General features: G+C 48.9%; 1 protein-coding gene across 1 annotated transcript; it reads left to right on the forward strand.

Annotated features, from left to right (window-relative positions):
- Positions 1-2,535: 2,535 nt before the first annotated feature.
- On the forward strand, positions 2,536-10,048 carry Arl10 (ADP ribosylation factor like GTPase 10). Its single transcript, XM_050143793.1, has 4 exons — positions 2,536-2,817; positions 3,243-3,441; positions 6,613-6,788; positions 8,036-10,048. The coding sequence occupies exons 1-4, from the start codon at positions 2,635-2,637 to the stop codon at positions 8,207-8,209; spliced, it is 732 nt and encodes a 243-aa protein (XP_049999750.1). The 5' UTR covers positions 2,536-2,634; the 3' UTR covers positions 8,210-10,048.
- The last annotated feature ends 1,580 nt before the right edge of the window (positions 10,049-11,628 follow it).

The following is an 11,628-nucleotide window of genomic DNA, read 5'->3' on the forward strand; positions in this document are numbered from 1 at the left end:
GTTCCCAGAACCCAACACAATGATCCATTAACTCCAGCTCCAGGAGCTACATCATCCTCTTCTGACCTGGGGAGGTATCAGACACTCGGGTAGCATACATACATGTAGGCAAACACTCACACTCTAAACCTAAAAAAAAAAAAAGAAGTAAATATCTTCTTTCCTGACAGGCAAACAGTAAAGCAGTGGTTCTCAACCTGTGGGTCACAAGAGGGGTCCTATATCAAATATTTACATTACAATTCATAATAGTAGCAAAATTGCAGTTGTGAAGTAGCAACAAAAATACTTTTATGAAAAAAAATTAAAAAAAAAAAACTTTTATGGTTGGGGGTCACCACAACATGAGGAACTGTATTAGAGGGTCACAGGAAGGCTGTGAATCACTGTGAGTAAAACCTTTTTGTACTCTTATTTCTTTCTGCTACCTCCAGAAGTAGGCAGCTTTCTGTCCTACCAGCCAGTTCCCAAATAACCACACAGAGATTTTTATTTTATTTATTTATTTATTTTTGGTTTTTCGAGACAGGGTTTCTCTGTGGTTTTGGAGCCTGTCCTGGAACTAGCTTTTGTAGACCAGGCTGGTCTCGAACTCACAGAGATCCGCCTGCCTCTGCCTCCCGAGTGCTGGGATTAAAGGCGTGCTCCACCATCGCCTGGCCCACACAGAGATTTATTATTAATTTGAAATGCTCGGTTGATAGTTTAGGCTTGTTACTAACTAGCTCTTAGATGTAAATTAACCCATATTTTTAATCTACACTTTATCTCATGGCGGAACCTCTTTTCAGCATGGCATGATCATCTCCTGCTTCCTTTGTGTCTTGCTGGCAACTCTGTCCTTCTTCTTCCCTGGTGTGGGATGTCCTTTTGTATATGTGTTGCTTTTATTGGTTGATCAATAAAGCTGTTTCAGCCAATGGCTTAGCAGAACAAAGCCAGGTGGGAAATCTAAACAGAGATATAGAGAGAATAGACAGAGTCAAGGAGATGCCATGTAGCTGCCAAAAGTGAAAGACACATTGTAGACCCTTAGGGACCATACAGGTTGGCCACAGCCTGTGGCAGTACAAAGACTGATAGAAACGGGATAATTTAAGGTGTAAGAGCTAGCTAGGAGGGCTAAGAGATGGCTCAGAGGTTAAGAGTACTGGCTGCTCTTCTAGAGGTCCTGAGTTCAATCCCCAGGAACCACATGGTGGCTCACAACCATCTGTAATGAGATCTGGTGCCCTCTTCTGGTGGGCATACATGCAGACAGAACACTATATACATTATAAAATTAAAAAAAAAAGAGCTATCTAGGAATATGCTAGAGTCATTGGCCAAACAGTGTTGTAATTAATATAGTTTCTGTGTGATTATTTGGGTCTGAGCAGTCTCCATTTATACTTCCCAGCATCCTTTTGGTCTACCTCTCCTGCTTAACCTCTTCCTGCCTCACTACTGGCCAGTTGGTTCTTATTAAACCAAGGAGAGAAATACATATTCACAGTGTACAAAAGGACTATTCTACAGCATCCAGACATCAATCTCAAATAAGCTACATGAACTGCTCCCCCACAAAGGTGTTGATATGGAGATGGGTTGTTTTTGTTTGTTTTGTTTTGCTTTGCTTTGTTTTGTTTGTTTTTTCGAGATAGAGTTTCTCTGTAGCTTTTGGAGTCTGTCCTGGAACTAGTTCTTGTAGACCAGGTTGACCTCGAACTCACAGAGATCTGCCTGCCTCTGCCTCCCGAGTGCTGGGATTAAAGGCGTGTGCCACCATCCTGCAACCACAGTGAAGGACCAAGGGTTGCTTGAATCATTTTTCTGTTCCTCCCTTTTTAAAAATTACTTAACTTTACTTCATGTGCATTGGTATGAAGGTGATAGATCCCCCAAACTGGAATTACAGGCAGTTGTGAACTGCCTTGTGGGTGCCGGGAAATGAACCCAGCTTCTCCGATCTGGAATAGTAGCCAGGGCTCTCAACCAGTGAGCCATCTCCAGCTCCGCCCCTGTTTCTCCTTCTAAGGGGGAACCTGGAGATCTCGCTGCCTCTGGAAGTGGCTGCTCTAAACTTTCTGACTCCACATGCTTCATCACCGCTTTGGTTTCTGGGAGGCAACCAAAGGAGGGTTAGAAGCTGCTTCGAATAGGGAACTCCGGTTCTGTTCCCTTCTTCCACCCCACTGGTGCATGATCCCATATGAATAGCTTCGATTTTTCTCTTTGTGATTCTGAGAAATTAGTGATTGCTAACAACTTGGGTTTGAATGCAAAATTAGACCACTGTACTACGGTGCGTCCTTAACACCTCCTAAGTCTCAATGTTTCTTTCTCTGAAGTACTGAGGGGTCGCAACGGTCCGCACAGCCTCGGGCCTCCCACACTGGGCAAACGGAGCAGAAAACCCACCCAAGATCGAAGCCACTAACTGAAAGACCAGATCATGCGCCCATACCCGGAAGGCCCGCCCCACCGAGCCCCCCAATCTCCGCCGCAAGAAGCGCGTGGCCGTCGCATAAAGCGGTGCATTGTGGGGCTTGTAGTGTGGCGGGGTCGGGCAGGTGGGCGCGGCCACAGCACCATCTTCCACGGCTGGCTGGTCTGGTCGGTGTTGCGCCGATCCCAGCGACTCCGCCTGGCCAAATGGCGCCGCGGCCACTGGGCCCGTTGGTGCTGGCTCTGGGTGGCGCCGCGGCCGTACTGGGCTCAGTGCTCTTTATTCTTTGGAAAGCTTACTTCGGCCGCAGCCACGAGCGGCGCTGGGACCGGGGCGAGGCCTGGTGGGGCGCGGACACAGCCCGCCTCCCTCAGTGGGACGACTGGGAGGTGAGTGTGGCAAGCCTGCGCATGCTGGGAGCGCGGAGAGCTCGTGCTAGGGCCTGGGCCACGCCAGACGGGCGTCAGGGTTCGGGATCCCCGAGGGCGCGGCAGGAGCCATTCGGGTAGAGCCGTCAAGCAGGGTGTGCCTGACGCTGCTGAGGTCTTGGGAATGGTTTGGGATTACAGACTGAGGAGGCCAAGGAACTGCGATGGGGAAGAATGTGCCCGAGATCGCTGGGAGTCAAACAGAAAAGTGAGGTTTTTCAGTTCAGGACTCGAAAGGCAGCTCCTGCCCCGCTGTTCCAGACCACACCTGCCTGTCCTGGGATGCATGGAAGGCGAGCGTGGGTACCGCCGCCCCTTCGTTGTCCCTAGGGAAGGAGGGGACGGGAGGGATGTTGGAGACTGCAGCCTTGATGTCTGTCCCGCAGCCCGAGGATGAGGAAGAGGAGCCGGCTTTGGAGGAACTGGAGCAGCGCGAAGTGCTTGTGCTGGGGTTAGATGGCTCCGGGAAAAGCACGTTCCTGCGCATGCTGTCTGGGAAGCCACCGCTGGAAGGCCATGTCCCCACCTGGGGCTTCAACTCTGTGCGGCTGCCCACCAAGAATTTCGAGGTGGACCTGTTAGAGAGTGAGCGAGGGACCCCTTCACTGCTGCCTAGATTCTTTGGAGGAGTCTATAAAACGCATATCTAAACAGGAATTCCCCTTTAAGAAATCCTTCCTGCTCGTCTCCAGGACACAAGATACAGAACATTCTGGCATTTAGGGTTCTTCCCTATCCGGTTTCTCCAAATGGTCCTCCTACCCTTCACCATACATGCCTTACACGGACAGGCAGCTAAGGGTTCATATGCCAAGCACTTGACAGTCATTGCTGATAAAATACCCCAGACAACACCATAAAACTATAACCAGTTAATCTGCTTGGTAGATACTTGTAGAAACGGGTGACTCATGACAGGTGCCCAGATTCCCAGTGTCCTGATGCAGAAGGCCCTCCTCTAGGCCTTTAGGAAGGGCACTAGTTTCTTACCTTCTCTTCTTGGCACGCACTGGAACGCTTGATTAACCGCTACTACTCTTTCTTTGAACTGTGGTTCCCTTTTTTCCATTCTTTAGGGATTTTGTCTTAGTTTTGTTGTTGTCGGAATGCTTAATAACTACTGTTAGATATTCTTTGGTTCGTTTTGATTTTTTGAGACAGGATTTCTCTGTATTAGCCCTGGCTTTCCTGGAACTAGCTTTGTAGACCAGGCTGGCCTTGAACTCACATCCTGTCTCTGCTTCCTGAGTGCTGGGATTAAAGGCGTGCCCCCCACTTTGTTTTGAGATGATCTCAGAACTTTTGAATTCTCTCTCTCTCTCTCTCTCTCTCTCTCTCTCTCTGCCTTGTGATTGTTGGGGTTACAGGTCCCTGCCACCATGACCAGTTCTCAGTTGTAGTTTGTGAGTGACTCCTTTGCCGCTTTCCCTGACTCCTTCCTGGTTCTGCACCCCTTCTGCTGCCCTCTGTCCCTGATGAGGCTGCGAGCATCCTGGTCACAGACTGATGTCCTCCACTCTGACCAAAGGCTTAGACCGTCACAGGTATCTGGGAGGACTTACTGAGTGAGTAATCAGAAGGGAACTGAGGAGCCTGCCCTCAGTCCTAACCTCTTGGGATGTTGGAAGGGCTTCCAGAATATGGAGAAGGTAGCGGTTCTTGTCAGCCTGGGTCTATCCCAGTCTTTGAGGAAGCAGGGAGGCACTTCCAGCCATAGGACTAAAACCATGCGGCCTAGATGTGTTTATTAAGTACTGGGTGATAAAATTGAGCTTTGAGAACCTAACTCTGGGCCTGAGGGGACTTCATTCTTCTGGTCTTGGGCATTGTGGTATGGCCAAACCTGGCCATACCTCTTCTCCCTGGTTGTAGCAGACAGTATTGATGCTTACTTGAGATTTTGGACCTCTGTTTCTTCTTGCTTTTGTTTTTTGTTTGTTTTTGTTTTGATTTTTTTCTCTTTTTTAAAAAAAGATTTTATTTATTTTATATATACGAGTGCTCTATCTGAATGTATGCCTTTATTCCAGAAGAGGGCATCAGGTCACACCATAGATGGTGTGAGCCACCATGTGGTTGCTGGGAATCTAGCTCAGGACCTCTGGAAGAGCAGCCAGTGCTCTTAACCTCTGAGCCATCTCCCCAGCCCCTTTGTCTTTTCTTGTGCCAAGGACATGTGTTCAGTGAGGGTATTATCTGACAGAAATAGCATTTCTTTTCCCCATCCGTATGAAAAGGTATTTCCATGTGCCTGTGTTAAGTCCAGGCTTAGGGCTTCCCTCATCTAGGAGTCGAACCCAGATTGCTGTCAGGCAAGGTGAGTCACACCTCTAATTCCAGCACTCAGGAGGCATGGCAGGAAGATTGCCACAGTTTCAAAAAACTCAACAACAGCAAAAAAATCCCAAATTTCCAATTAAGTCCTAGAGCTCTCATCCCTCGCATGGTCTCAGCATTCTGGCCTGGGTCTAATTGGAGAGTGCGTGGCTTGAGCAGAGTTGTTAGGGGGACAAATTCAATACTGGTGACACTTTGCTGAACTCACTGTAAAGTCTGGGGTGTTGGCTCTGTCAGCTGTATGCTTGATAGACTGTGTCTCTCCTACTCCCTCTATTGCTTCCTGGTCCAAGCCGCTTTGCCTCCCCTACCAGGACTACAACTGCTTCCTTATAGATCTTCCTACTTCTGTCAGCTGCTAGTACCTTTGAGCAACAGATTCTAGACCTTTAAAGGGCCAGCTTCTGTCCCTTCTCCTCTTGCTCTCTCGAGGTCCCTTACCACATTGCTTTCTCTTTCTCAGATAGATGGAATTTGTCCTTTGCTGTGACTGGAATGCTTTCTTTTGCTCTTCCTCAGCCTCTACTCACTGCACATCCAGCCTCCTTGAAGAGACATTCCCAGACCACCCAGTCCAAGACCGTCCACAGCCCCCAGCCACTTCCCTGTGTTTTGACTCCTTGCTTTCTAGAATATGCCTTTTGTAAATGCCTGGTCCATTTGGTCAGGGAGGGGGTCCCTTGAGAGCAGGACTCCAGCCTGCTCATTTCTGCATCCCCAGCACTCAGATCAGTGAGTGCTTGGCATTGGTTCAGGGAGGGGGTCCCTTGAGGGCAGGACTCCAACCCGTGTGTCTGCATCCCCAGCACCCAGATCAGTGCTTGGCACCTGGTAGGCACTCAGTAAATACTTGATGAGTGCCTGCTGTGTGCCAAGGCATTGTGCTGGGGCTTTGGGGGGATTTAGAGTGGACATTTAATAGAACCAGAACGGGGTGATGCAGGGTCACCAAGGGGAACTGAGCAGAGGGGCAAAAGGGAACAGAAGGGCAGCTCCAGGTACAGGCACTATGTCGGTAACCTTGTTCAGCGTGACTCCATACAGTGTTTCCAGAGGAAGAGGAAGGAGCAACAAGAGTGAGTGGGGACAGAGTCGAGAGTGGCATTGCGCTGGCTTTTCTGGCATCGGGACCCCGACTTCTGATCTCAGTTATCACTAACAGGGAGGAAGCTAGGACTATCACTTGTCTAGTGCTGTGTGGCCATCACAGACAGTCCCTGTGGGGTCTGCTGAAACTTCTTCACTCAGTAAGAAGAGTCTGACAGTGCAGTGACCTCTCTTAAGAGGGCTGCCTGGCTCTGGACTGTGGTGCTTTCTTTGCCCCTGGCTAGTGGAACCTTAGAAGCTGGAGATGGGGTGGGGGTCTGGCCAGGCCACAGGGAGCTCTGGGCTCTGACCTGTCCCTTGGCCTCTCTTCAGTTGGTGGCAGCCAGAACCTGCGCTTCTACTGGAAGGAGTTTGTGAATGAGGTGGACGTGCTGGTGTTCATGGTGGACTCAACTGATCGGCTGCGGTTGCCCTGGGCTCGGCAAGAACTACAGAAACTGCTGGACAAGGACCCTGATCTGCCTGTTGTGGTGGTGGCCAACAAGCAGGTGAGATTATGAGAGGTGGGCTGAGGCCAGCGGGAATTCTCATACATTCCTGGGCATGATGGGGGTGCATATGTCCAGAGAGAGCCTGAAATACTGCCCCCCTTCCCCGTCATCTTTCCACCCTAACTGGTGTCTTCTCTCGTCTCCCTCTTCTCTAACCCAGGAGAGGTGAAGGAACAGTTATTAAGTACTTACTATATGGCAGGTATAGTTTTGAAGACTTTGATTTCGAGACAGGGTCTTGAGCACTCAGATAGGTGTACTGTGCAGCCCAGGCTGGCCTGGGATTCATAAGCCTGTCTCTTCCTGAGTGGTGGAATTCTAGTTGTGCGCCACTACACCTGCTGCTGGGGGTGGGGTGGAGGTGCAGGATGGTAATCTCCATAGGGACATACAGGGCAGTGGAACTGGAATGCCTGTTTCTAGAACCATCCTGCTCCTACACTAAGCTGAAAAGTAACAAGCAATATATTAAGTAATTATATGAATTAAGTAATAATATGAATGCACTGTGTTGGGGCTCAGTGTGAACACCTGGCAGCCATCACCCCACTTCAGTCTGGCTATACCCCATGACAGGCCCTGCTGTCACTAACGATCTTCCTCAGAGTCTGTTGTTTAGCTGGAGTGGAACTCAGTGGTAGGTTGCTTGTTTAGTATGCATGAGGCCCTAGGTTCTGAAGTCCCAGCCCCCACAACCCCTCTGCAAAACGATTTGTCCTTGACACTTTCCTTTTCTTGGGTCCATTGGGCTGTCTCAGGTTCAGCAGCTCTCAGGATCATAGACAGACAGACTTTATGTGGCATCTCATGTGTGTGAGAGTGGGGAGTAGGGATTCCAAAAAGTTCAAAAAGTTTGGCCATCAACACGAATTTTTAACCTAGCTCTGCCATTATCTCTGTTACTGGAGCTAAGTGACTTCACTGAACCAATTTCCTCATCACTTCAGTGGGTTGTCAATCAGAAACTTGGTAGGCAGATGCCCATCATGGTGCCTAACAGTAGGAAGGGCTATTTCTTACCACACTAGTGAATGGTGTCGTGAAAAGAGGGATCCACAAAGGAAAGTCAGGATGGAGGAGGGCACTGAGTTTGTTCTGTAGGGTTTAGAGGTACCTCATGGGATATAGGATTCTGCTTTTCCCAGTAGTAGCTGAACATTTCTGTCTTTCATAGTTGACAAGGGTGGGGTCACACTGCAAGCATTGTCTGACAGCCATGCGTCACTGGCTTGTGTTCACTGCAGGACCTGAGCGGGGCCATGAGTATGGTGGAGCTGCAGCAGGAGCTGGGCCTGCTTGCTAGCAACAACCAGAGGGAGGTTTTCCTCTTGGCAGCCAGCATTGCCCCTGCAGGATCTGGCTTCCAGGAACCCGGCACTGTGCGCATCTGGAAACTGCTCTTGGAGCTTCTCTCCTAAGCTGGAGCCACCTGCTTGCTGCCCAGCCTTGGAGACCACAGTTCTGCTTCTTCCTGCATCTTCATTGCCGGCCTGAGCCTTGGGCAGAATCATCATAGCAGCACCTTCTTTGTCCCCTCGAGAGCAAGGCCAGAACCACACAGAAGCCTTCCTGAGAGGTGGACCTGGGGCAGGAGGGTGTAAGGCAGAGGGGAGACAGTGACTGCCTCACCTGAGACTGTAGTGTAGCTCCAGCTCCCCTTGCCTTCCTACACAGTGCCAGCTCCACAGACTTGTGCTCTCTCCCTGCAAGTCCCACTGGTTGAAGAACCAGTGTGGGTATCATAGGTACTCCTGAACCTTCAGGTTTGACTGTTCACTTTGGGTGACGTCATACGTTTTCCATGTGGGAAGGGTCTGGGTGGAGCACAGTATATCTTGCTTCTAGGCCCCTGCTTTGTCTGTGGCCTTGTGTTTCTGCCTTTCTGGCCCCAGGACCATCATTTTTAAAGGGAGGAGGTGATTTTCTAGTTTTTCCTAAATGCCAGCCTTGGCAATGCCAAATGAGGATCAACCTGAAGACTTTAGCATAGAATGCTCTGACCACCTCCCTGCTCTTAAGGCCTGGCCTGCCAGCCTGTATTGCCCACACAAAGTGCAGTTCACCACACAGGTGAAGGACGGTTTTCCCAGGTCTGGAGACAGCCTGCTGCTTTTGCACTAACTGTGCCAATGCCCATGTTTACATAAGTCTACAGAAGGAAGGAACCTGAGTACTGGAACAAGCCTGAAGTTGGGGGGAGGGGCATTTATTTATTTATTTATTTATTTATTTATCTATCAAAGGAATAGGCCAAAGTTCAAGGTTCTGTTTCTAGGTGCTGTAATTGAAACCCTAGATTGTCAAAGAAAATTTGAAGCTTTGAGAACTATCTGGAATCATGATGGACATTGAGGTAACCTATGGGTGTCAGTGGAGACAGAACTATAGCTTCCCCCTCCCGCAGACTGGCCTTGAGACCATAATTGGAGATAATACTTGAAGGGAACCTAGTACTTAGATTCTGCCTTATGGCCCAGGACACAGGACCAGCAGAAGAGCCAACAGAGTGGCCCTGGGTGCATCAAGCCTTCTGGGACCATTTATTCGCCAGCAAAAAGCAGAGAATGAAATTCTGTGTTCTCTGCAATGAACATTCCATGACTGTGGTGATCAAGCAATGCACAGCCAGTCTTCATTTTGACACAAGCTAAGGAGCCGTTGCCAGGACTGCTGAGTGAGAGAGACATTACTAGAGGTATTACTCTAGCAGGGTGGCCTTCAATTCATAACAGTTGTCCTTCCTCCTTCCTGCTGGGATTGCAGGAAACATTGGGCCATCATGCCTGGCTTCCAGTTTGCTTTTTGAAAATAGGCTGTGTGCTGTTTGCCAGTTGCCCAACATACAGCCTGGGAAGTGGAAAGCTTCCAAGTTGAAGTGAGCACAGTCATCAGAACAGGGGCCCACTGTGCCCTTGGACTCCTCCTGTCCATAAGAACGGAATTACCACAATCTCACCAGAAGTGATCTTTCTGCTTTTGTATTAAATACTTAAGGAATGACTTGGATTTTCCAGTATTTGAAACTTTGTTGGCAACTCTTCATCTTATCATTAGGAAGGTAAGAAACTTTGTCACTGTTTTAAGAATACCACCTTCTGCTCCAGTGCTCCAGACTCAATGAGAGGAACCCTTTTTCTTGACTTTCAAGTCCTTTGTCTAATGAGTATCATTGTGTACAACTGTCATATTCCCCCAGGTGGAGGGATCAATTTCAGAATAAAGAGTTTCACTGTGTCTATTGAAGCAGATTTACCTGAGACCAGGCCTATTGGTGTGTGATCCCAGCTACATGGCATCAGTCTGCCTCATTTACAGTGAGTTCAAGGACAGCTGGACAATTAGCTGAGACCTTGACTCAAGTTAAAAAGTCAGATAGGCCTGTAAGATGCTATGGTGGGTAGCTTGCCATGGAAGCCTGCTGATGACCTAAGTTTGGTAGAGTCCTTGCTTAGCACATACTTGGTTCAAATCCTTAGTACTAGGAAAATAGTAACAAACCAGGTAACCACTTTCTGGGCATCCTGTACTTAGTTTGGGAAGAATTGCCAGGCATCAGAATCCCTCTGCAGACTGTCTATGGCATCCTCCTGCCATGGGTCCAGACCTCAGACCAGATTCAGGCAGAGCAGACACTACCTTCCAGTCTCAGAGGGCAGAGTCCTTTCTAGGTGCTATGGAGAGGGACTCTCCAACCTCCCCCACTGTTACACCTGGAAGATGACCATCAAGGGACGGGGTGCAGTTCCTCAATGTGTGGAAAGGGTCTGTCCATCCCATGTACCCAGATGCAACTGCGTAAACAGGAGTGTCAGCTTTCTGAGGTATACAATGCCAAAATGGGTATATTCAATGAGTCCTCATCCTGAGGGAGGAGTGCTTAGAGTTCCGGTCCCTTACCCCTTTGGAACAGTGAGTGACCCAAAGCCTTCTAACCCTCGGAAAGGAATCTACCTGAAGGGACCAGAGTGAGGGTGTTAGAAACAGCTAAAAGGACACAGGAAGCTTACACGCCCTGGGAACAAGGAACATAGCAAAGGTGGCTCCTGGAAGCTGGCACCCAAACTACATACAGTTAAGGAGACCCTCTAGTCGATGACACAAAATCTGAATTCTATAGAGGCCAGAAGATGCAAACCAAAAGACAGGAGCTTCTTCTATACTCTAGTTCCTAAGGACTAAATGAGATTCTAGGGCCCTCGATACTGTGGGAAGGATGGGCTGCTGCCTTCAGAACAGATTTGATGTCACATCCCACCCCCACTTTGGATACCTCTGACCTGTTGTCTTCCCTATAACAAAGATAAAAGTGCATCTTAGCCAGGCAGTTGGTGGTGCCTTTTAATCCTAGCATTCAGGAGGCTGGAGACATGGCTCAGAGGTTAAGAGCACTGGTTGCTCTTGAGGGGTCCTGAGTTCAATTCCCAGCAACCATATTGTTGCTCACAACCATTTAAAATAGGATCTGATGCCCTCTTCTGGTGTGCAGGTGTAGCTGTAGAACATTCATATACATAAAATATAAATTATTAAAAAAAATACATCTTCCAAATGTCATAGGCAATGTATAAAGATATGCTTTCCAAGCGTGTTATAGACTACAGGCACTCCCAAGAGCGTCTGGCAATTTAAAAGGTTTTCACATGATTCATAGTTAGGGGCAGTTGGGTCTTAAAATGCTCACCTCACCCCTTTCCCATGATCCTGTTGCAAAACAGGCATCACCTTCTCAGGCCAAAGCATACAGCAGTCCTGGCACCAGAGGATGGACACATCACGGAAAGCCCAGTGGGTGGCACACTGGAGTGGTACCTAGTGATCTGCCAGTCCCAGAAGGCGG

This window comes from Alexandromys fortis, unplaced genomic scaffold (genome assembly GCF_014885135.2).
Source record: "Alexandromys fortis isolate MF-2015 unplaced genomic scaffold, M_Fortis_MF-2015_v1.1 scaffold_1, whole genome shotgun sequence".
NCBI classification, from domain to species: Eukaryota; Metazoa; Chordata; class Mammalia; order Rodentia; family Cricetidae; genus Alexandromys; species Alexandromys fortis.

Bases quoted from the DNA above. Each gene is read 5' to 3' on its own strand.
- Arl10 (XM_050143793.1), top strand. From the start codon at position 2,635: ATGGCGCCGCGGCCACTGGGCCCGTTGGTGCTGGCTCTGGGTGGCGCC. The intron at 2,818-3,242 runs GTGAGTGTGGCA...TCTGTCCCGCAG, and splicing joins CTCAGTGGGACGACTGGGAG to CCCGAGGATGAGGAAGAGGA. The intron at 3,442-6,612 runs GTGAGCGAGGGA...GCCTCTCTTCAG, and splicing joins CGAGGTGGACCTGTTAGAGA to TTGGTGGCAGCCAGAACCTG.